The following is a 25,984-nucleotide window of genomic DNA, read 5'->3' on the forward strand; positions in this document are numbered from 1 at the left end:
TATAAAATGCTCTGAAGATTAAAAAAACCACTTAATTACGATTGCATAAAACATGGAAAGACACTAAAGAAGGCTGCCAACAGCCTCCTGTTTTGGAGAAGTTCTCCTTTGTGCAAGCTGTGTCACTGGATGCCTGAACCTGTGGAGTTTGTTCTCCTGTAGAGGCAGCTGTGTAATTCCTCCTTCCTTTTGGAAATGCTGCTGGGTGGGGGTGTGAGACTCCCACATCTCTCCAATATCCTTAGAGCAGCAGCGACTGCGGGCATTGCAGGTAAATGCTCTGCTTTAAATGCCAATCATTTGCTACTTCTGAATTCAATTTTCTGCTTACTCTCCCAAATGACAGCTACAAAATTCAATGCAAATCATGCCACAGTGGGGACTTGAAAATTTTGGCTCTTTGAAGCCTCTTCCCCTAGACTGTTCTTCTAAGTTTCTTTGCTTTTTTGTTTTGTTTGTTTTTGTTTTTTTTTTTTCCTGTTCTTATCTCTACTGCTGGTTGAACACATGAATATACATTTTCCTTGTCTGTCTTCTAATTCACAGAGGCTTCATGCAGCAAATCCTCTCGGCTAGTCTGTGGCAACTTGCCTGACTCAGAAGGACCACATGCAGCTCACAACAGAAAATAAATTCACGTGTGTCATAGAGCTGCCAGGAAAACAGAAATACTTTATTTATACTAAAATCCTTCCTTGGCCAGCCTGTATTACAGTTTGTTGCAATGACTTGCTGTCTCACAACCTGATTTTTTTTACCCTCGAAAGGGTTGGTCATTGTTTGCAATTTGTGCATGTTACATAACAAACTGCCTCACTCAAGTGGTTTCAGAGCAAGATTGGCCAGGGCAAATGCAGGAGGTCCCTGTGAGGGTTTATCAGAAAGCTGCACTCTGACGTCAGCGATGCCAGTCCACACTTCATCCAGCACTGGAATGGCTCACGGACTTCTGGTGAGGATAAAAACAGAGGGGGGGAATCACCATCCTCTTATTCCAGCATTTCAGTTTTGCCTCTGTGTGTTAACAAGAGATCCAGGCCCAGTTTTATGCATGGATCACTTTCTACCTTTTTTCACAGCCAGAATGCATTCACATCTATTTATCTACATGGCTCCCAGCACAGCAGAGGGATGGGTGTCTCATTAATGAATTATCTTCCCAGCACTGATGCAAGGCACCGAAGGCTATTACCATCTCAGCCACCTCCACCTCTGGTTGAGAGATAAGAAAGTGAGGTGCACAGAGTCAGTGATTTGTTATTTGCCCAAGGTCAAGCAGCCAGAGAAACTGAGGCACTGTGTGTGCCAGAGGCAGCCCAGCAGCTGCACTCCCAGTGCAGCAGCACTGACATGTTGGCATCAGTTACTTTGGTAAAGGCAGAAGCAGATGGATGCTATAGGTCATTTTAAGCAACAAAAGTTCTTTTACAGAGAATTGTAAGAGTATTTTTTCAGTTGGGATGGGTAGGTTGTGCTGTGTCTCCTCACCAAACCATTTCCTACAAGACTCTCTGAGTTTGCAGACATCCATTGCAATCCAGTACTCACTCATCTCTGCTGCTCTGCTCCCCATAACTAATTCTTCTGGCTTGTGTGGTTCCAAACACCTCCAAGGTGAACTCACTAATACCTGCATTTTACTGCAATTTCAAAAAGAATGTTCCAGTCCAGCAATCTTTACTCACACATGCAGAGGCACTGAAGTTTGTGGTTTTCTTGTGTAAGAGGAAATTCAGGCTGCAGGTATCACATCCAGATGAGTATGAAGCAGAGACCACAGAGCTTCAGTTTCCATCCTCTCTTCTCCCACGCTGCTTCTCTGGATGTTGTTTTTTCCACTCTTCCAGGTCATTACAAGTGTATGCTCATAAGCTGCTTTGGAAACATGCTTCTTCACACCACCCCTTGCACTCTAGGTCAGAAGTTCACCAGGATGCAATAAATTCCCATCATCTGTATTTTTACCAGCACAGAAAGCACCCATGTCCCTTCAAGCTGTAAATAAACAAACAGAACAAACCTCTAAACTTACACCCAACAGGGCTTTTTAAGAAAGCAACGAAGGGATTGGTCTAAAATTCCACCTAGAAGAATGTTTATGTTGGCCCCTCTTCTCCTTTGCTTGTACAGTGCTGGAAGGCTGCTCCTCCCCAGCGAGCTGCTGCATTGTGTGAGCTCCAGTGCCACTTGCAGGACCACCAGGACACCAAACAGGGAAGGCAGGGTCAGCTTCTCTGCTCAGCTGCTGCCACTTCTCAGGAGGGGAAAAAAATCCCCAACAACCTTGGACAATTTCAGTGGTGTGTCTCTGGAATCCTTGTTTTCAGAAGCCTGACAATAACTAGCTCCAAATGGAAATCAGATTGTGTCATGTCACGTTGTTGACTGTTTTTCAACTACCCTTGTTTTCCTGGGTGTGCACCCCTTCTCCCCTGCCCCTGCTTCCTGGCTTGACTAGCTCCCAGGTACAACTCAAACTGCAGGAGGGCACTGGTGAATGACTTAATAAATTAATCCTTTGACTTTCACCGCTTCCCCTGCTGTCACAAATAACTTTCGATCTTGAAAGTGAAGCAGCAAACCTGGGCCAATGGGAAAAAATGCTGGGTTTTGGTTTTTTTGGTTTTTTTTTTTTTTTTGTTTGTTTGTTGTTTTTTTTTTGTTTTTTTTTCCCCCAGTGTGATTTATAGCCAAACACTCACGCTGGGAGGAATCATGTTCCCTGAGCTGGACTAGCAGAGATGGTTCACTGTCACTAGCTGAAGAAATGCAAAGTGACAGCAGCAGTCACGCTCTGCTGAATATGAATGATATCTGAGAGCAGATTATTGTCAGTATTTGGTAATAATTTCCAAACTTTAGCTCAAATATCCCTGTGCTTTGCATATTGGCAAATGCCAGGTAATGGTGCAGAAAAATGAGTCATTGTAATTGGCTTTGTATATTTAATAAGGCCCTGATTACACCTAATCTCCTCACCGAGGTGCTTAAATTAAAGACATCTTTAGAGAACCATGTTCCTTTAGTCAGGGGAGAGAACCTGACAGGTACAGAGGGCAGCTCAGATCTGAGACTCCTGAACACACATCCCTAAGTTGGGAAATGGAAATCAGTCTCTCCTGGCCATGACTCAACATGCTGTCATTTAAACCATTTAAGACCAATGCCCTCTGCTTTGGGATTTTCTGTATTCAGGGAATTTGTTAATAGATAAAAGCCTGAAAGCAAAAATAAAATTAAAAAAAAAAATTAGAAAGTTAAGTCATGCATATCCTGCAGATATGTGTTGTCCATCCTCCATATGTGTCTCTCCTCAAGAGTGAGGGAGAGGTACAGGCCCCATGAACATGTCCAGAGTGTGCTGGAAGGGCAGGAGCTGTCAGGAGCAGGGCAGCTGTTTTGGAGACAGGTGACCTAGCCTGCTTTCATGCTTTTATCTTCTTCATACAAACCAACCAAAACCAGAGGGAAATACTTTGGAATCCTGTTATTGTGCTCCTTAAGCGTTTTATCTGTGTAAAGCCACCTCTCAAAACTGAGCAAGACATTTTTATCCCCACCTACATAGCTTTTTCACTGACCCTCCAGGTTCACCACACACAGGCTCTTGGGTTTTAGTGATCTCCACTTTCAGGAAAGGGAATGAAATCTTGTGATTTCAATCAGGATTATTTGGGTAAGCTTCAGTCCATTTCCCTGTATTTCTTGTCATCCCATTCACTTTTATTGTTTTCACTTGGTTTAGGAATTTTTCCTTTTCTAATTTAACATTTCTTTAGGTTCTTCTCATCTCTCTTTGTTTACCTTTCTTCTCTGATTTCAGGATTTTAATTGGAGTAATTTTGGCAAGTTTTGGTCATTTGCACTGCCCCTCATTTAATCTCAGTCCATTTGGTTGTAGTCACTCCATTTCCAAATTTTCTGGTTTTTTTCAATTGCACTGGTTTTGATCGTATCTCCAGAGCATTTGTTGGACTTTGTTCTCTGACTTCAAGATTTCAGTGAGGATTATTTGGGCAAGCTTCAGTCCATTTCTCTGCACTTCCTGTCATCCCATTCACTTTTATTATTTTCACTTGGTACCGGAATTTTTTCCTTTTTCTTTTTTTAAATGTTTAATTTCTTCAAATTCTTCTCCTGTCTCTTTTATTTTTTACTTTTCTTCCTTGATTTCAGGATTTTAATTGGAGCAATTTTGGCAAGTTTTGGTCATTTGCACTGTCGCTCATTTAATCTCAGTCCATTTGGTTATAGTCACTCCATTTCCAAATTTTCTGGGCTTTTTTCAATTACATTTTATTTGATCATATCAAATGATATCAATGTGATCATATCAAATGCTTCTTCCCTGCGTCTTTGTTAGACTTTGTTCTCTGATTCCAAGATTCCCTTCCCTTTCCTGAAAGGAATCTTACCACACTCGCTGTAAATGGCTCCTTTTGTGTGCGCCCTCAGATGAACAAATGTGGGACACAAGCTCCGGTGTGGCTGTCACTGAAGTCTGAATCCCTGCCAGCTCCTGGGGAGAGCAAGAGGCTGACGGGCTGTGCCACCTGGCAGGTTTTTGGGGGCACCAGGGACTGCTGCCTGTTCCGGATCCCCATCGCCGTCAGGAACTGCGGCGCTTTCTTTGTGTATCTCCTGCAGCCCACCCCAGGATGCATGGGCTACTGTGCAGAAGGTGAGGACCAGTAAAGTATTTATCAATAAGATTGCTTATGCCTCTCAGGCTGGGTGTTCAAAGGCCCCGGTGTTGCAGTGTACATCTCAGTGACCTTGCGAGTCAAGCGTCACTCCCGCTAAGGCACAGAGCGTGTAGGAAATAAATCAGTGGCAGTCCAAGGTGTTCCTGAAGAATAGCCCCTATTACCAGTGCAAAATGTAATCTGGTGTGTATTGCTGAAGCGTTCTTTGCTTGGTTACGGCTCACGTGTAACCTTTCCCACTGTCTTTGGCTCCACTTTGGCTTGAAGTTGCAGAGCGAGTGAGCAGAGGCATCTCAGGCACTGTATCCAGGAGACTGTGTCTAAGGCCTCTCCTTATCTTTAATAATGCAGTATCCCCCCTCAAAAAAGGTAATTCTGAAACTCTGCAAGGAGAAAAAAAAACCAAACCAAATTGATAACATCTTTTTCATGACATTCATATAATTGTTCTCGTCAGAAATAATTTTCAGCCTACTACAAGAGATGTAATCCCTGTTCGGTAGCTAGGAAACAAAGGGAAAGCAGAAAGCAATTGCTCATTCAGTTAAACCTCCTGAACTTTGGAGCGTGGCCAGATGCATATAGATTTCATCAGAAAACATGTTTCTTTCTCAAAATGAAAAAATTGCCTTTATACTTTCCTTTTAGTGGTTTTGGACAGAAACATGACACTGAGAAACTAGGGTTATCAACTTTTCAATTGGGCAAAATCCAAGCTTAAATAAATTTAAAAGAGAAAGATAACTATTTTCTTATCTTTATCAATATTTTAACATTCCTACTTGAAGAAGAGGAAGGAAGAAAGGCTCAAAGAACATGACATTAATTCACTATTTGAAATAAAAAAAATCCATTAAAATAAATGAAACTGATTCTTACTCAGAAATTACTTTTGAACTGAATAGTCATTTTTCAGTTTAAGCTTGGCTTTTTTATAAACGATAAGATTTCCACTACTCTTGTTCAAAGAGTTTTTTTTGCCAATACATTTTGGGTGAATAATTTTGACCTATTTGATGATTCATACCTGTTCAGTGATGTAAAGCTGCCTGCATTTCTAAGAAAAGAATGCTTATCCCCTCCCAATCTCATTTTCAGGTGAGGTCCAGTCCTTCAGAGTATTTAATTTCTTGCCTTTAGGATGTTTTTGCAGTCTCATGCATTGGATAAGAAAAAAAACCCCAAATCTGGATGTTTTTTACTGGGGTTTTTTACCTCACTGTCTTAAACTCAGCTGTAAATATTGCACCACAGGAGGCTCAGCTGGGTCCAGCTGCCATGGCTTTGTGTCAGGGTCAATTCCCCAGCCCCTTCTGCTGGAGGTTCAGGAGCAGGACAGCAATCAGCGCTTCTGACCTGCAAAACAAACTGAATTTAAAACTCCATAACTTGGCAGAAAGGATACAGCTGGGAAAAGCAGTGTTTGTGCTTGCAATTCCACTCACATCCTCCCCTGAGCTGATCACCTAACTCTGCCCTTCTGGGATAATTTCCTGCACACAGTCATGATGTGAGGCACGGTTTGAGGCAGCTTCTCTAAGAAATGAAATACAAAAGGGTATAAATAACAGGTTTATATTCATCTTTTAAGTAACTTGTTTCTTACCTTTTGCTGTTTGCCCTGGACAGATGTTAACACATTGGTTCTCTGTTCTGCTGGAACAGCTTCATATTTTATTCTCTTGGGTTCCCACATATTATATTTTCTACACTTGTCCAAAAAAAGTTACTTAATTTATCCTTTCAAGGCATCCGAATCAGCTTCATGATGTTTTGTTTGAGTCTGCATCTCTAGAGATGAAAAACATCCCTTTACACTATTATACCTCTCTTTGTTTCTACTTTCTAGGGGAGTTTAACAGGAAGAAAGGTTTCAGACTTCATTACTTGAAACCTGCAGAAAGCAAGCTGTATTTTTAGAGCAATGGCATTATTCTGGGCAGAGGGAGACTATATTGAGCAGACCTAGCCTAGATACATCCTAAAACAGCCTGGAAAGGATGCTCACAGTGAGGCAAGAGAGGCTGGCTGCTTTCTGGGAATCAGTTTACCTCTCCAACATAGTGACTTCTCATATCTCTCCTGTGCTTTTTGCGAAACTTGGATCAAAAGGCTGTGCTCCAAGGAAATGCAAAGCTGAGGACCTTTGCCAGGGTAATTAATTTATATTAATCCAAGTGCTTCATTTCAATAATGTTTCTCTCACTGCAAAGTTAAAAAAAAAAATCCACATTCAAAACCATAACCAGCAGGTCAGATGGTGTAACAGCAATAGGTAGGAAACAATTAGCAATTTTTGCATTTCGTATGAAACACACCTTCTTGCTTGCATGGTTACTAATTAAGTCACAGGAAGATAAAATGTAGTGCTTCTCCCATGTTTAATTACATTGACATCTTGTTAGGTGAACAACCATAACATCAAGTAACATTTTATGCTACGTCCCTCTTTTGTTTTCCCTTTCCAGACAAGCTCACAAGCCTGGCTTTGCAACCGGCCATCACTCCCGAGCTCGTGCAAGGCCGAGTCCACCTGAAGTGCAGCTACAGCCCCCCTTCCCCTGAGCCCCCAGTGCAGTTCAGGGTGCTCTGGTCTCGCCTCTCCAGCCCTGGGAAGAGGGAGCAGATCCACCAGGAGACAACCCCGCAGCCGTTTTCCTACGTGGAGATGGACGGCGCCATTCTCCGCCTGGGAGACACGGTAACGCCACCCGCCTTCAGCAGCACAGGTCACACACCCACAGGGCTCCCAGCCTTCTTCCTGATCCTTTGTTGTGCTCTTATTAGTGCTGCTCCTCACTCCTCATGCTTAGAGCTACTGCCCAAAAGAGATCTGAAACTGTTTCACGGCAAGATTATGTAATAACATTAACCAGGTTCAGGACCTGTAACACTCCTCTGAATTGCAGTGAGTTCTTGGAAGGTATTTTACCACATTCTAAAGGCAAATTGAATATTTGCAGTTACATTACACCCTGAATGCTGTGAGGTTTGTATAAGTGGTGGGTACATGTGCCTGAGCCAATTTTTGCTCAGTACTTTTTGTATCTTGAGGCAGTGAGATTTTGCAGCAGCGGCAGGCTCAGCTGCGTGCACTCAGTAATTTTTATATCCATGGACCAGAGACACAATAACATGTTTTCACAGGAAAAATAAAATATTATACATTTTAAAATACAGGGAGATTCATTTTATGTTTTTTTTTTTTTCACGTTGTTCTGCCTCTCTGATTCCAAACTCCTGGTTCAATAGCATACTGAAAGATAGAGTTCATTACAAAACAATCTTTAAGAAGTATATTTGATGGCTTACACAGCAACAATGATCTGCTCTCAACAACAAAACAGAAACCAATACAGATGTGAATAAATTGACTTATGTATGAATTCATAGCCTTTTATGGTACAGAAACAAGACTTTTAAATTTAAATTAGGTTCATAACTTTTATGGGCAGAGGGACATTAGTGATGCTACAGCAAACAGAATAAATAGGGATAGTGTCCTGGTGTTAAAAGTAGGTTGGAAATAGTCTTCACATTTTGCAGCTAGCTCTTCTTTGAGATCATGGAATCATAGAATACCAGCCCAAACACAGGGCTCAGGGTTCATCTGGTCTACATTTCCTTGGCAAAAGCATAGTCTAGACTAGACAGCCCACTACCCTTTCCTACTGAACCTGAAGTGTCTGATGCTGGGAGATCCACCACTGCTGAGATTATTCCAATGCATAACTGTTCTCATTGTGATAAAAATTATTTTTGTGTTGAATCTGCATTTTCCCTCATCTTTTCCATGTTACTACTTGTAAAAAGGGACCCTCCATCCTCTTTTTATCCACTTTTTAAAAGCTGAACATGGTGATGAGGTTTACCCTAAGCCTCCTTTTATAAAGGCTGAATGAACCCAGTTCTCTCAACCTTTCATCACATGGCAGCTTCCCAGGACTTGGCTCATCTTTGTGGCCCTTCTCTGCACCCTTTCCAGCCTGCCCACAGTTTTCCAGATGTGGCCTGAGAAATGCTGACTGAGATAACAATTTCTTTAGCCCTGTTCAGAATCTGACTGATATTGCCCTCACATGTTATGAGGCAGATAATTCTGCCAGTTTAAGACAAGTTTGTGCTATGAAGAGATATTCTCATCCAAATGATTTAATTTGCAATCACTTCAAATCTTGTTTTAACAATCCTGAGGGATTCAGAGAAAATATGGTTCTGTTAACAAGTAGCATTGCCAAATCTTTATAAGACTATTTTTATTAAGTTTCCAGTAAGCCCTTCTTTGTCCTCTGCTGAAACTACGTGTTTAATTTAGTGGGTTTAGTGAGACTAAAGTATTCTCTTCCTTGTTAGGCTTCTTTAAAGGTCTTCATGGCCTATTAGACTAATTACAATTATCCATAAATCATCATGGGTGAATACCAAGTGATGAAGCTGCAGCTGAGAGTTCAGTTTTACAAAATAAAAATTTTAAAAAACCATTTCACTGTTTGCCATCCCAGTCTGGGTGCCTAACAGGAGTCAAAAGGGAGAAGACTCTCACGTCCCGTGGTGTAAATCTGAAGAAATTTAGCATTTGTAGGGTTACCCTAGAGGAAAGTTGATGCCACTAAAAGGGGAATCAAACCCTGGCACCAAACTCCACCACACAGAGGCAATGGGTAACTCTCACCTGCCCAAGAAAGATGCAGATGGAAGAATATTCTCTCAGGCAGCAGTAAAGGGAGGCCAGATTCACACTGATAAAAGCTGTATGAGAGAGGAGACAATAAATCAGGAGGACTTTCCAGTACATTTCCCCTTCTCCATGAAGAGCCCTGTGGTAGCATCCCCAAGGCTTTGCACTGCCAGGGTGCACTAGGGGCATTCAAGGAAGAATTTGTCCCCAGGTCAGAGAATTTGCAGCATTTTGAAAACGGCTTTCCTTTTTTGAACCTTTTAAACTCATTATCTCTACCTGCACAATAACCTGCATTTGGTTCCACACATTCATGGCCTGAAATCAGCATCTTTTCTATTCCTTTCTTGACAAAAAAAAACCACAGCCAAGCAAGATGATTTTGTTTTACATCACTTTTTGGGTGGTTGATGTCAATGGTATTCTTTGTAAAAATGGCTCCAGGTAATAGGTCAGTCACACAATGGAATAACTATTGATATATTTTAATACACAGTCAAACCTTAGAGAAGAGCTGAGATTTACCAGCCAACATTCCTGAACTTGTATTGACTCAACAGCCAGTTATTTTTTAATAGCCATCATGTGTCCTTTCTTCCCCCATCTTTAGGTTCCAATTTTGTTATTTCAGACAGTAATGCTGGCAGCATAATGTTCATGAAACTATTGCAGTCTTAAATAAATCTATAACATGCCACTATTTCTCCATAAGCTCTGAAAGAAGCCTAGTCCATCTGATATGAAAATCCTGGCATTCCTAAGCCTTATTTATGTGATAGTGACAGAGGTCATTTCATTCCTCGAGGCACAGCCATCTATAAATTATAGCAGCACACTGTGAGTAATGAGTTATGCTAAGAAAGAAAGGTGTTTAGAAGAAAACTGTGCAGATTTTGCTCAGCACAGCAATCCAAAAGTTCACACGGCGAGGAGCAATTGTCACCCTACATAAACCATGGTGCTCGTTGTAAAATAAGAATGTTTAAGCAAAACCAGCCTTTCAGAGCTCTGTGATAGAAGTGGCTGCTTTGCATGGCACTCTGCAACAGAAGGAGATTATGCCAAAGCCAAAAAAAATAGCAAATTTTTACCTCAAAATATAAAATAATTTTTTTTTTCTCTCACAAGGGAAAAAGCATGAAATTTCATAGAGTGGTTTGGATTGGAAGAGAGCCCAAAGATCATTCAGTTCCAACCCCCCTCCAAGAGCAGGGACACCTTCTGCTAGGCCAGGTTTTTCCAAAGCCCATCCCAGCTGGCCTTAAAGACCTCCAGTGATGAGGCAAGAGATCTTACAGTCTTGTTGTTCTTGGTGCTGAAGAAAGCCAGACCTTGCAGAGCACTTACACTTCATCTCTCAAGGAAATAGGATTTTTGTCTTATTGCCAGCACTTCTAAGAGATGTCCCAGTTCAGCCCAGGGGAGAGAAGCAGCTCATTCCAGATGATGGATTCACTACATTTATTGCACTTAGACAGAAAATCCTGGACATATGGGCTCATAAATGTTAAATCATATGAAGTATGTACCTATGGAAATGCTCAAGCACTTAGGAGGCAGTCTTGAGGGTTTGCCCCTTCTCCTCTCCCAGATACAGTAAGGTTTTATCCTACAGACCCCCAGTCAGCACTGGCTCTCAGCATCTCCCCTTTGGTGTCACTTCATGCCCTTGGCTCAGCTCTCACTGACTCAGACTCTGTCACTGCCCAGTTCAGAGGTCTGCACCAGCATCTGGACTCCAAAGTGACAAAGGATCATTTCCCCTACTTAAGTACTAATCCCCTCCCAGCCACTGGATTTGTCAAAATCAACAACAGGAATAGGAAGACCTGCCTGTTTGTAGGTCACAGCTGAGTTTACAATTTCTTCCTCAACCTTCAGGTAGAAAATCCGAAGCATCCCTGCAGAAACAGAACTCTAGGTGAACTTGAACAGAGATTTTTAAAGCAGAAAGGGTCAGAGTTGATGAGCAAAATTCTGCAGATGATAAAACACTTTACTATTACCCTGGGAAAATTTCCTTCCTTAGCAGAATAATGACCCAGAGTCAGTTTCCACACCCTGCCTGGCCATTTGACAACTGGGAAGAGCTGCCTTCTTCCTGCACAGCCAGCAGCAAAGTGAGCAGAGCTGGACTACCCGCAGTGCCAGGTCACACAGCTGCACCTGCTCCCTCCTTTCCACAGCCAACAGCCCCTCACAGTGAGTGATTTGTGTTCTAAAGCTGCAAGGTCTAGTTCATTAATTAAATCAAAGACAGATTCTCCCTACTTTCCCCTTCCTGCTAACCCTTCTGGAAAGCCTTCCCAGAGACTTTGTTCCTACCCCTTTCTGCAAATACCTACAGCCAGATCATTTTCTCAAGCTAATGAGAACTGTTTTTCTTTTCTTCCAGCTTCCCTAGAAATGTCATCCCTCAGTTCTGCTCATCCTTTGCTCTTTTCATCAAGGCTGTAAACCACAGCTCCCTCCCAGCAGAGCGGTGACTCCAGGTTTTTCTAACCCCAGCCCATTAGTGTTTAATGGAGAAGGCAATGGCAGCTGCAGTGCCCCGCAGCCATCAGGAAACACCTTTCACCTGGCCTGGTGATTCCCTGCCCAGCCCAACCTTCAATCCAGGAGTGCCACTTGTGTCTCTGAGCCCTGCAGCCCCAGCCTGCTCTGACATGGGTGGTACACCTGACAGCAGGGTGACATGGGTGATACACCTACAGGGGGGTGACCCAAGCCCAGGGTTGATAATCCCCCTCAGACTGGCACCTGCACCCTCCAGCAGCACCCAGATTGCCCTGCTGAGGGAATGGCCAGCAGGAGGTGACCCTAAAGGGTTCCTTATGGGGAGAAGGGAGGTCCCCACAGCTGCTTTTGTTAACTGAACCCCCTGTATGGGCACAGGGGGAGATGCTGATGGAGAGTACACAGGGCAAAGCTGGATCTGCTGGCAAACTTCCCCATCCATGCCCCAGCCTGGACTCCTCACACTGCATTCAGAATTAGTTAGGGGAAAAGGTGGAATTGAAGACATTATCATCAAAATAAGTAGAAACAACTGATTTGGAGGAAACTTGAATTCTGAAAGCTATAGGGGAAAATCCCCACATTTTAATGTGCAAGTTATTAAGGAGAAATTTTCTGGGGATGGTGAAAGGTCCTAAGATTAAAATATTCTCCTAAATTGTTTCACAGAACTAACTGACCCTCACCAAATTAATGACTGACTTCTGCTTTTAGCTAAAGAAGTCGCTCATGGGGTTCATGTCAAAATGTTCACAACTCTGTTGGAGCCCATGGAAGTGGGGGAATCTGCTCCAACATACATGAAGGGAGACACTTCTTACCTAAAAGAGCCTTTTTTGGCAATAGTTTTGTGCCTAGAAGAAGTTTTCTGCACTGTGGGAAGTTTTGCCAGCACACAGGGAAAACAAAGCATCCCATGTTAAGAAGCAATGCAGTCATCCTGTCCAAGGGCACCCTTTAAAAGAGATGATGAAAAACTAGAATCTGACTTTTTTTTTTTTTAACAGATCCAATGAGTTTGTGGAAAAATACTTCCTAACTTGTCACGGCCATCAGCATACTGCTGTCAGTGGTGCTTTTATCTCTTTGCTTTAAAAAGGCTGCATCCTGAGATGGTTGTAGGGGGGGAAGAGAAAAAGAGAAAGAAAAAATTGATTACTGAAGTGCAGAAAAAAGAGTTAGTATTTAGCTGAAGGCAAGAAAAAAACCTCCTCCTTGGGATGACTATCATAATTATGTGACAAACTGTCAACCTGTAGCTCAGTATCTGATGAACATATCTGTTGATTGTGAGGTGTGCACCCAACAAGGGTGGGAATTATATAAAAGACAGAAATAAAATGTAAATTGTGATGGCTGCCCATACATTTAGAATTTTTAAAGTTTGTGCTGACCTCCAAAAGCACTGAAGATTGAGCTGGGATGGACTGATAGTCTACAGATATCTCTGTGTATTATTAGGGAGTAAATTTTTATTTGAGTGTTTGGTGCTCTATATATATAAGATATACCTCTAAAATACATACGAGAGGAAATACAACGAGGCTGGGTTCTGGTATTTGCCCGAATCTCATGTTGGGGAAGATCCCCAGGCCATACCTCTGTCAGTGCTGGGCATCCCTGTGCCTGTCCCTGGCAGCTGCAGCTCCCTCCCTGGCACAAATATTCCTTGTGCTGGGATCAGAGGGAATCTCAGTGTGAATATTTTTTGGTTAAAAGCACTGAAGCCGAATGTGCAAACAGCCCAGTGAGTGCAAATCCCTCACCTACAATGCAGGTGCATGTGATCTGCTCAATGAGCTCTGCAAGGGGGTCAGTGCTGCTTGGTTTTGGTAGGGGGAATATGCATTATCTGAACCCTTCCTCTGTTGTCACCGCCTTGCCATATCCTGATTTTGCAGACTCTCCCTGTGGCAGCAGCAGGAGAAGCTACAGGAGCATGATCAACACTCACTTTCTGCCTTCCCAGCTGAAGAACTGTTTTGAAAAGTCTGTGAGCTGAACACGAGCCTGTAGGGAAGGATTGGAGATAATAAATATCTAATGATAACAGGGGCTTATTACCTTGAGGAGACAACAACTTGCTCTCCTTCAGAGGCAAGCTGGATAACTATGAAATATCTGAGGAATTTTAACTGTAAAGTGTCTCTGTGAGGTGAGATGTGTGTCTGTTTTCCCCCCAGTACACCCAGTATGACCTCAAGGCTTCCATCTTGTTAATGTAACAAATGACACCATTTTCACTGGGCCAAACTGTCTGCAGCTGTCTGCAAGAGAGTGAGAAAAATTGTAAAGGTAAAAACATCCCAAAAGGCACATAAGACTGGGACTAAGCTGAACTGGAAATAATCCACTTGAAGAGCACAGAAAACACTTGTTTTTCCCCACAGCCCTACAAACGACCCTGTATTGCTGGTGGGGAATTTCTGCTGTGCGCAAATGAGGTAGGGAAGAGGATTCTTCAGTTTGGAGGACACTCGTGACTTGATGGTAATGAGGAGGGGTTTTTAGGGTGCTAAAAGATATATTGCAGGCTGTTATGACCCCATGAATCTGGGAATATCTGGTGTAGAACCTGCTTTTCAGGTAGTGGTCATGAGGGTCGTTGCCTGAGCCAGCAGGTGAGAGCTACAAGCATCAGCATGGCCAGTGAGTGATGCTGGAAAATCTATCCAAAAGCATTTGTTATAATGGAAAATAAATTGGATTGGTCCAGTTCTTCCTTGTGGGTTACTTGAGGCTTAAAAAAGGCAGCAGCTATAAATATGTCATCTGAGTATCTGGAATTTGATTTAATATGTCACAATCTGTTATTCCATTTCCAAGAAGATGAAAAAAAAATATTCAGAACTACATTTTCAGAGTCTATTGTCATTTGCTTTAAGGAAAATTCCTATATTTTAATCTTATGATCCTAGAAATGATTTTTGCAATTTGGTTTTTCTGAAACCAATGAAACATTAAGTTGGCAGATGGTGTGCGGGCTCAGCAGAGATAAAAGTTGTGTGGCTGTGCTAGGAATACAACATAAGTGTCCTGGTACAATGTGTTTGGAGGGGTTTTTATTTGGGTGAATTTTCTTATTTTTCTTAATACAATATAAACCCTGTAGGCACATCTGCATCATCTTTTATAAAACAATGAGGGGAAAAAAAGAAGTCTCTCTTATTGCTGACAAAGTTTCTGAGACTGGATGACTGTCAAACAAATTTAAATTTTAAAACAAAATGTTTACAAATGCGGTACAGAGAGAAGATACTTGATCCACTGGACAGTCTGGAGTATGGGATCCCAAGAGCAAATGTCTGAATTCTGACAGTGACATCTATGAACAATATAATTCTTCCTTAGTAAAAGGAGTCACAATCACAAACCAAGGTGTTTAAAAACTGCAGAAGAAAACACATTGTAAGCATAAAGTGTAATTAATTGTTGAGACAAAAGCCATACTTTGCTTATTAAATGCATCAAAAAATCTTCCAAATCTCAAAATTTACACATAAATATTCTCAAAGCCTAAATCCCCAAATTATATCTCAGCTGTAGAATGAAAGCTTAAAAACTCTGAGCAACAGGAAGATGCATAATTATACAAATGTTATTCAAGAAATGCTATAGCGCGTGCTGTTTATTTATTTATTACAGGTCTTTTGCACTGTCACAGCTTTTAGGAGGGGCACTCCTGAGCAGCAGTCACTGCCTGAGGACAGCAAAGGTTTCTATGCTGGGATTAAGGTAACGCCCACGGCCCTGAGTCACTGGCCAGGGAATATTTGAAAACCATGATAAGGAAACATGAGTCCTGCTCATCACAAGCAGTGCTGTTCACTTTGAGAAAATGGCTTTCAGTTTGTCTGAAGAACACCCTGAAGCACCACTGGCACGGTGTGTGGACACTGATGTGCCACAAAGTATGAGCAAATTGCTAGTAAATGTGCCCTGAACAGCTCTGGGGGGGTTTGTGTGATGGGAAGACACACCTACAAACCTGCAAAAATGCACAATTCTGTTGTAACTAAACCAGAGCAAAGTGAAGACCAAATATGATTTTTTCTCCATCATCTTGTTACAGTCAGGCATTACAAAACAGAAGCTGCGGAAGATAAATTCACACTGAGTGCAAGGACCAGGTCTAATCCCACTCAAAGATTAGGCTGTCCTTGGTAGCCCAGGAGATTTTGGGATCTTCTGAGTGTTCATGCCTCCATGAAAGGGGTTTCAAACATCTGGCAGCCCATTCTGTGTGGTATCTGAAGAGCAGTTTCTGAGGAATTTTTTTAAATGTCAGAATTTTCCAGGGACTGGAAATTCCCATTTCTAACTAGCCCTGTATGCTGTCTCTGCTCTTTTCCCAGGACAATGGGCAGACAGAAAAGCTCTGCCCCTGGGGACAGGGGTCTCCAAACCTGTAATATTTTATGTGCAGAGCAATTCTTCTTCCCCATATCAGGGAGGGGGAATTGGTGAAAAAGTGCAGTTGTTTTGCACCTGGTGCAGACTACAAACATGGAGTCCATGACCATGAGGTTATGCCAGACTTTATGCCATGGTATTTCTCCTACTGCACTGGGGTAGGAGCTCCTTTAAACCAGGGATATTAAAAATTAAATTCCACTGCATTATTCTCAGGCTTAATAAAAGCTAGCTTTCTGATTTGGAGATAAGAAGCAATTACACATTATATATGGGAACTGCAAACATTATTTTCTTAATTGCCAAAAATGTATGGTAAAGTATGTTAACAGCAATTTTACCTTACAAAGTTGAAGATCACTATTGCAAAATTTATTATTATTAAGGAGATTATGATAAAGGTTATTATTATTATTTTGCAAGTAAAAATATATCTTAATAATTGGTGAAAACCACTTCAGACTTCATAGATGTCCGCATTGCCTGATTAATCTGTCATCACTCTTGCTTGTCAAAATTATCTTAAAAAGTTATTTTCTTATTTCCAGTTTTTGCCAGAATCACTAGAAATTGCAGAGGATGGCAAGGAACATGTTTTGACTGTCCTGAGCACAGTACCAATTGCCTGTCCTGGGCAGGATGATTCCTGTAAAATGACTTTGCAACTAAGTACTGAGGACTTGGGTAAGAGTTTTACATATTGACATCAAATCAATGTGATCACTTTTTCCAGTATTTAAGTTACAATGAATTCTAATAGAAAATATAATATATAAATAATACCAAGGGGCAGAAGCCATAAAATCAGCAAACTAGGCCATATTTTTATCTGCAAAATAAAACAGCTGATTATATCTGACAGATTTTTGAGAGAAAAAAACCCTAAAGTCATAAATCTAACTAGCAATAACCTGAACAGTAGTCTGTTGAGATTTATGGATGAAATAACTGAGAGTAGAAGAACTTATTTTAAATTCCAGGAGTGTAAAATTCCATTTTTAAGGTTTTTTTGTAGCAGAAATGCTCTTAGGTAGAATAATTTCATTAATTATCAATAAAAAGCTCCCCTACAGATTTATTATTCAGTAAATGCATAGTGAAGCCTTTTTTCTTTCTTTTGCCAGCTTATAGTTTTTGTTTTAATACAGAAGGAAAAAAATCATTCTTATGCTTATGTATTATTCTCTTTCTAAACAGTTAGGGTTTTTTTTATTTTATTAACTTTAAAACCTTGACAATGTCACTGAGAAAACCCTTGCCCTTTTATTCAGTAAATGCTGTCTTCAGGTCAATCAGGTGGAATACCCTTCCTGCCCAAGGGTGGCACGTAGGTATTTATTTTCCATTTGCATTAAATAAAACACCCAAGCTTTTTTCTAACAAGTCACTTCTTTCTCTTCCTTAAGTGAATCGACGAGAGAAATGTTTAGAGATAGGATTACAGCTGCAGTTTCTCTACCCACAGAAAGCCAGCTCTAAAAAATGTTGGCAAAACCCAGATAGGTCCTGATATTTTTCTCTTTTTAATTCCCTTTCCTAGCTCTCCTCACCATCAGCCAAGTGCTTAGACAGAAGAAAGAAAAATAATTTAAATGGTATCATAACACAATGAACTTAAACTGAGCAGCACCTTATGGTTCCAGCAGCTGTGTTGGCTCTTGTACATGAAGTACTTTGCATTTCTCCATGGCTCAGTGCTGCTCTGTTCTACACACTGCTCTTGGCTTGGAGTCTGGGCTGCTCCATCAGGAAAACATCCTCTGAGCTCATGGGAACGGATTTCCTTGGATAGCCAGCTGGAGGAAATGCTGCCTCACACTGAGGGACTGGGATGTCGGGGCTGGTGTGTGCTGGGACGTCCCCACAGACCCCTAGCAACTCAGACACTGAGAATCAGATAGGAATTAGTCCCAATCAAGGCCATTTGTTTAATTCACGTTTTCTTAGGCATCCATCAAGGCTTTCAGAGTCTGACACTGAGAGCATTGGCCAGGAGCTCTCAGGTGGGGGAGGCTGAGCTCAGCACATTGGACTGAGACTGACCCCTCACCAAGGTCTCCTCCAGTCCCACAGCATGCACTTGACTGGAAGAAAGAGAGGATACAGGACTTGCAGAAGCAGTTCTATTTTTAAGCTGTCAATGGGCTTGATGTGTTGGTGCCAAGAGGTGCCAGGAGGAAGGCACAGCTCATCCAATTAACTCATGTTTGAAGGAAGTTGTCACTGAAGTGGAAAATTTCTGTTAGTTTCGATCAACTCATTTCTGCAGCTTAAACTAAAGCCAGCTCTAGCCCTTGGTTGCTCCATCCTGAGGCTATTTCCTGGGATGACACTCGGGCTGTTATCTATTGAGCTATCTATATATACTTAAGGCTGAGGATCTGCTGCTGGGTGTCTGCACAACCACGTTTGCTCTGAGCCTTTATTGTCTTTAGGGTCCATTAGTTTATCTGAAGGAACACTGCGGGCTTCTGAAAGATGTGTGCTGGCCACAGTGCTGGAAATTAAAAGTAAAAACCATTTTAGCTGAGATTCGTTTATAGTGAATAAATTAACTGACAAGCTCCTTGTCTGACTGAATCCATATAACTACACTGTTGTGCTAATTATGTAGGGAATAAGTGATAAGAAAGCTAATTACAAGCACAGAAATATCTCTCCAAGTTCAGACAATATCATAATGAATGCCAAGGCACAGCAGAGCCACTGGAGTTCGGCTTCTGTTAAGTTTATCGCTACTATTTTGACAAGATGATTTTCTTTGATTTTAAACTTTTGTTCTGGGTTTTGAGCACAGCTCATGGGGCTGTAATGGCAATAACTATTCCTCATGGAGACCTCCAATTTAATTGAATCAAGAACCTTGAAAATGAGCCAGGACTTTTCTATAAGATGTGAGGTGAGGCAGCCTTTAAGGATTTGATATGAGAGATAATATGTCATTAATATCTGTAGATTTTATTTCAGTTCCCATAGTACTGCACAGGGTTAATTTAAATTATATTTCATGAGATTTTTCCATAAGGAATAAGACAGTGATTATTTGATTGTGTTAGAAATGCCATCTTAAAATTATTTTATGCCATCTCCAGAAATTATTAAGCAATTCTACAAATAGGAAGAATGGTATAAAAAATCACTTATTTTCATATCTGAAAATCACTTATTTTCATCTCAGATTAAATTTATGGCCACCATTTCTAGAACTTTATTCTTATCTGGTGATAATTAGCAGTCTGGGACAGAAAACTAAGTATTCCTTAAGAAACACTGTAAGTCATGAAAGCAGCATTTAGATTCTGACTGGCTTCAGTGGGACCACAGTTTCATTTCCTATCAACCAGAGAATTCATGAAAGCTTGAGTGGCTTCTTGAGAAGAAAATGCACTCTGAATATAGTGCAGACCAGATGGCTCAGAACTAAATGCTATCATAATTTGGTGTGTGTAAGGGAAAACACACCTATGGAAATAAAAATCCAGGTTTGCCCTTTACCTGAGACCTCAGCAGAAAGGGTCAGGATCTGAGAGAAGTGGACGCTGCCATTCTGACTGTCTGTAGAGGGCTCTTTAGGAAAGATATGATGTGCAGTGCCATTGTCACACTGATTTTGTCACCACACATGATTTCTCTACCCACTGCAGATGCTGACATAGACAGTATCTCCATAGCTTATTATTTTTCCTCATTTTTAGTGAATTTATCAGCACAATACTTCTGTGAAGGATACAAATAGAACTATCATAATTTTACAGACTGGGAAGCAAAACACCATACATAACTAAGCCAAAAAATACAAATACAGACTTGCTGCATTTGCCTTGCTGTTGTGGATCCATAGTTCACCAAAAACTTACTCAAGAACCCTCCCTTTTCACATCAAAACACCTGTTTATTTTAAATTAAATAACTCCCAGCAGATACCTCCTTATACTCCAGACAGTGAAAGAGAATTGTTTTCCAGAAACACAGATTCATCTCTTTCTTTGTCATGAGAACGACTTGTCTTCATTCACTGGGCATGGACCCATAAAGATAACGCCATCGTCCCAGAAATATTAACACCTGTGGAAAAATAGACACCACCGAGTCTTTAGTAAATTTGGGGGATAAAAAAGGAGCAGAGTGAAGAGTAGAGAGGGATGCCAGGTTCAGACAGTCACAACTGTCTTCATGCAAAGCCCATGTGCTTTGGTTTGAAAAGACAGGTGTCTGCTAAGGAAGGTAGGAGCCTTCCTTGAAATGGAAAATGTAAATCCCCTCCCTCCAAATTATTATAATTTTGAAATTAAGGGGGCTCTCAGGCAAAGGTATGGGAATAGGAAAAACAGTTTTTACTAGGAGAATTAAAAAAAAAAAAAAAAAAAAAAAAAAAAGGCAAACCACTTCCAGAGTCAGAATACAACCAGACCTGCTGTGGGTCAGGGTGGTGGCAGCAGTCCCATCCCATGGTGGCTCAGCCCTCCTGCAGTGCCAGCTGTGCTTCTGCTGGAGCAGGGATCCTGGACAAGGCTGGAGTTTTCCTCTGAAGCTCCAGGGCTGCTGGAGATGGGCCTGGGCTTCCTCTGGGAATGCAGTGGGCAAAGGCTGCTGTGGTGTTCCCAAGGTCAGATTGTATCCCGGTAGGAATGCTTGGCTCCTCCCCCTGGGCGGAGCATCTCCCCATGGGATGATGGAACTTTATCACCTCATGCAGGGACACTCACTTGCCATGAACAGAAGAGATCTCCTGGAGGGAGGCTTGGCTGTGGAAGACATAAAGAAAACTGCCCAATGAACATCAGAGAACTGCCCCACCTCTGACAGATGACAAATAGAATACACATCCCAGCTAAATCTTTCAACCTAAGACCCAAGGCATGTGTGTCCTCGAACGCGAAGCGTTTGTGTTGAACAGAACACGGGGTACGGGCGGCACTTTGGATGACTCTTGTCTGACTCTGTGCTGGTGTTCATTCCAGGCAGCCAGGTCCCAGGGCCCCCAGACATCGCCCTCTCGGCCTGCCAGGTGAATCTGCTGCCGGAGCCCTGCTCGGGGAGCAGCTGTGCGGCAGCCACGGTGACAGTGACAGCCGTGACAGACTTCGTGTGGGACGGGAACCGCGTCAGCCGCATCAGCGCTCGGCCAGACGCACCAAGGGATTTGCTCTGGAGGGCTTACACACCCAGGGATGTGAAGGTTAGGTCCTGAAATCAGTTGGAAAATGTGGCAAATCTAAATGAGAGTCTTTGGTTTTATTTTCTTCCTTTTTTTTTTTTACATTTTTTTCCTTTCTTTTCCAAAGAAAATAAAATTTTAGGATGATTGTTATAATGGTTTGGGTTGGAAGGGACCTTAAAGATAATCCAGTTCCACACCCTGCCATGGGCAGGGACACCTTCCACTGTCCCAGGTTGCTCTAAGCCCCATCCAACCTGGCCTTGGGCACTTCCAGGGAAGGGGCAGTCACAGCTTCTCTGCGCACCCTGTGCCAGGGCCTGCCCATCCTCACAATAAAGAATTTTTTTCCTAATATCTGATCTAACCCAGCCCTCTGTCAGCAGAGTAAAGCAAAACAGTCACTTTACACACCAGGAAAATTAACATGGAATTCCCGGTGATTTGACAGATTTAGGTTTGATTATTAGTCAGCCCATCAGTAAGACCAAGAGCTGGAACACAGAAGCACCAGGAGTGCTTCTGTCCGCTGGAAAAGGGGAGAGAGAGAACAGGGGTTAGGGAACAAACACCTTTTTGAGAAGGAGGGAGGGGGAAACCAAGGGTTCGGAGAACATTTTCTGAAAAAGCAGAGGAAAGGCAGAGCCTCAGAAAGGAGAGAGGAGAAGGGGATTCAGCAGTGCCATGTTCAATTTGTGACTATGCTATGAATTGCCAGGACACTTTCAATGACATATGTGGCTGCTCCATCTCTTCATTTATACCACTACAAAATGTCAAAAAAAGAAAAAAAAAAAAGCAATCAGGAAGGCAATCCACACTTTCCCTGTAGAAAGCCTGGCTAAAGAAATGTGGTGAGCAAGGACCAGCCCTTTCTTCATGAAGTTATTTCAGGACCTCAGCAGGGAGGTTTGAGAGCTGTAATCCCACCAGCCCAAAAAATTAACCAGAGCACAGATTTGACTGGGCTAAATTTCTCAGAGCAGGGACACATCCAAGCTGGCATATCTTAAGTAACTGAAAACAACCCCCCAGTGAAATCCAGAAATTCCCTGCCCTAATTTTTGTGGATTTTGTACGAGAGAATAAGATTAAACTGGACCAAAAGAATATTTGTCTTCAAATGTAAAATGCCTAGCATGGGTGTAGAACATTCCATCTCCAGAACTGGCTTATTTTTAAGATTCTTAAACCAGAAATTACAGCTAATTCAGTATCGTGCACTCACACATGCATATTTTTTCTTGAAATTACAAATGCTTTCATTAAAATATGAAGATGTATCAAGTGTGAAATTGAATAAATCAATTTTAATAATAAATTCCATTTATCTCTGTTAAAACTTGATCTATGGAAACATAATGGACAATACTTCCCTCCCCCCCCATTTTCCTGTTGCTGCTTTGTAGTTACTTAGAGGCCTTAATGTAACATAGTTCTTGCAACATAGCAAGAAAAACTCCATGTATCAACATCCACATAATCTTTAATCGTTCTGATTTGTTCAGATATTTTTGATTTATCTGAAAATTGAACAGAAATGGTGGGCAGAACATACTGACACACCTAGATACCTGTAAATGGGATTTTCCCATTTCCTACTCCTGCCTCCAACCAGGAGTTGTGTCTTCTGATGACATCATGCAAGAAGGAGCAGAGCAGAAAGGGCCACATGGATTTGTCTGTGCTAAATTTTTACTTAGGAAGTGTGAGGCTGTGGAGAAAATGGGAAAATTCTGAGACCCTTCATAACACACAGTAAATCCAAATGATACAGCTGACAGCAGATCAAAAAGTTGTTCAAAGAGGGGTTCCTTTTTTCAGTCCTCAAGACCATCATTGTAAAAGTTTGGTGTGCCAGACACAGGTGGGCATCTAAGTGTTTCTGTGTCATGGTTAAGGGGCATTTTGAAATACAGATGATGTATTGCTGCAGGTGAGGAATTCTGTCAGGAACTGAAGTCTATCTTCACCCTCTAATTCATTTATTTCATTTCACTCCTGTTCCCAAAAGCCAAGTTCTGCCTTGTCACTGAAAGACTGCACAGGGATATAGCAGCCATCCTTCTTCTCTGCTCCATGGATCCTGGTAGAACTAACTGAAGTGCCCCTCTGGACTCTTATTGGGCAAGGAGGGAGCAAAGAATTAACAGCCCTGGCCAAGAAATCAGTCTGTCAGGAGGGATAATGGAAAACCATAACACTCCATCACTCCCACCAGTATGACTGGGAGCTCTTCATATCACAAATCACTGCACAACCCAGTCCTGCATTTTTGGGAACTGGTCAGCAGAGCACTGAGCCATTCAAAAAACACCCTTTTGAGCAGAGCTGGCAAATGAATCTCAGAGCACTGCCTGAGATTCAGGTGTTAGAGCTGCAGAGCCCTGCCTCTGGCTTCTGCAGGCACATCTGCTCCCTGCAGGGTACCAGGGCTCTCACAGCTCCTCTGTGACCCAGCTGGTGCCCAAGCAGTCAAGGGCTGATGCAGATGAAGATCTCTGTAGCTGTAATAGATCCTTTCCTGTTTCACCCACATACTTAAAGCAGTGTGGTTTGGAGCCTCCTCATCAATATCTGATCAATATCCACATCAAATAGATAAATCAGCCATTCAGATGCTGTAATGGGAAATCTGAGGTCAAATTAGGGGACAGGCAGCTACTACTAAAACATGTTACTTAATTACAGCATACCTTTTTACCATACTTCAGGCATTAAAATTAGTACAATTTAATGAGCATTCTATTCTCTGGTAATTTCAGTGAATGATCTGCTCCTTAGCAAAAAGTTTTAATAAAAGAACTTCAGCTTTTACCAAATAAAGGAAGACATTACATCAGATGAACAAGAACACTTTGAACTCCCTCATTGGCTATGATTAAACTCTGTTGTTTGAAAGCGAAGCCTATTTTGTGTCCCCATCTGCAGTCATGTTTCAGAAGTCAGATTGTAGTTTGTACTTAACCCATGAATCTGCCCCTAATGTTTTGTGAGGAACAGTAATGAAGGAAAACTGCTGTGTAGACTGTATTCATTACACATTTCATTTTAACTAGGTCACAGTTCGAGACCTCCCAACAGGGAACTGCTACTCTTTCACTGATCCACACATTATCACTTTTGATGGATGGTGAGTATTTTACTTTGAAATAATTTGGCTCAATTACTGCAGTTATCAGTTTCTGGATGTGGCATGCATTTGGGTTTACATTAGAATATCAAAAAAACATTGAACAGGTTTGCTTACAATGAGGAATGTACTCCTTCAACAGCACAAGGGGTTTCCTTCCAGCTATCTACTCCTTTTAACAAGAGGACTAGAAATGGATTAATCTTTGAGAAGCAATGGGTTTGAGTCTGAATAATTTTTACAAGACAAAGGTCAGGTTCCAAAATATTCTTCAAATAGAACCATCACTAGTGGCTTTGTGAGGGTGTCTACACCACAAGTCGTTGTGTTAGTGACACCCCAGTGCCACCCAAGTGACATGTTATGTCACCAGGGCAGCACAGCACACAGGGACAGCCTTCCCAGGAGTTTAGCAACATCTGCTGCAATGTCACTCATCAGAAGGATGCTCTTGATTTCTTCTGTTTCCAGAGCTGATTTATGTCCAGCTGGAGTTGACAATCATAAACACAACCAAAAAACCCCAAAAAGATTGCTCTAATGTCTCAGATAAAAAAAAAGTGCAGAAATTATAAGTGTCAAATATCAGGAGAAGAATGCAAAAATAAAGTTGTACATCCCCCTGTAGTGTCCAAATGTCCTCCTGATTTGCCCAGAAATAAGCTGCTTAAAGACTTACTGAGCCAAAGTGGTGCCTTTGTGTTTGACAGCCTGTACTTTATAGAACTTTTCCACATTTAACTCCCCTAATCATTCACAAATCTGTTTATACCACCTAATTGGCATCACTGATTTTTTTTTAAATTTGCACCTGGCACATTTGATCCAATGTTGCAAATATTTCAGATGACATTCCAATTTTGTCACTCCACCATTAACCTCCTGATGGCATAGACAATGACTTTGGGTGCACAGCATCCACAAGGGCTTGGCAGGTGTGAATTTCTGCTACCCTGATATCCCAATTTCAGTCCAACATGCTCTGGAGGTGGCATCTGAAATGATGTCAAAGCTGGAGAAATCTGTTGCTGAACTGTGAGTAAGAAAGGCAGTGACTCCATTAAAGGTTACACTTCTGCTTCTAACAAAGATTTCACATAAATTGGGCAGTCTGAGAGGAGATTAACTCTGCTTATCCATGGTTTCCCAGTCCCACTTCTGCTTTGCTGAACAGCATTTAAATGTGGCCAGGAACTTGTTTCATACAAGTTTGGGTGCTTTTCTTGCTTTGGAAGCTTCATTAGAGCTGCAAGAGGTTCAAAGATATTCCCATACCTCATGTAGCTGCAATTATTTCAACTCTGGGATATTAAACTAGATCAGAGTATTATTTCAAACCTCTCTATACATTTATATTCTAAAATACTCCCTTTTGCTTT

General features: G+C 41.7%; 1 protein-coding gene across 1 annotated transcript in view; it reads left to right on the top strand.

Annotated features, from left to right (window-relative positions):
- The window catches only part of LOC137476814 (von Willebrand factor D and EGF domain-containing protein-like), a 173,023-nt gene that overhangs the window by 42,897 nt on the left and 104,142 nt on the right, over positions 1-25,984 (top strand). Inside the window, exons 3-8 of the mRNA XM_068195162.1 lie at positions 4,456-4,681; positions 7,175-7,407; positions 15,547-15,636; positions 16,863-16,998; positions 21,276-21,493; positions 24,532-24,605. Of these exons, the coding sequence (XP_068051263.1) occupies positions 4,456-4,681; positions 7,175-7,407; positions 15,547-15,636; positions 16,863-16,998; positions 21,276-21,493; positions 24,532-24,605 (977 nt within the window). The remainder of the gene's footprint in view (positions 1-4,455; positions 4,682-7,174; positions 7,408-15,546; positions 15,637-16,862; positions 16,999-21,275; positions 21,494-24,531; positions 24,606-25,984) is intronic.

Source organism: Anomalospiza imberbis, chromosome 7 (genome assembly GCF_031753505.1).
Source record: "Anomalospiza imberbis isolate Cuckoo-Finch-1a 21T00152 chromosome 7, ASM3175350v1, whole genome shotgun sequence".
Taxonomy (NCBI): Eukaryota; Metazoa; Chordata; class Aves; order Passeriformes; family Viduidae; genus Anomalospiza; species Anomalospiza imberbis.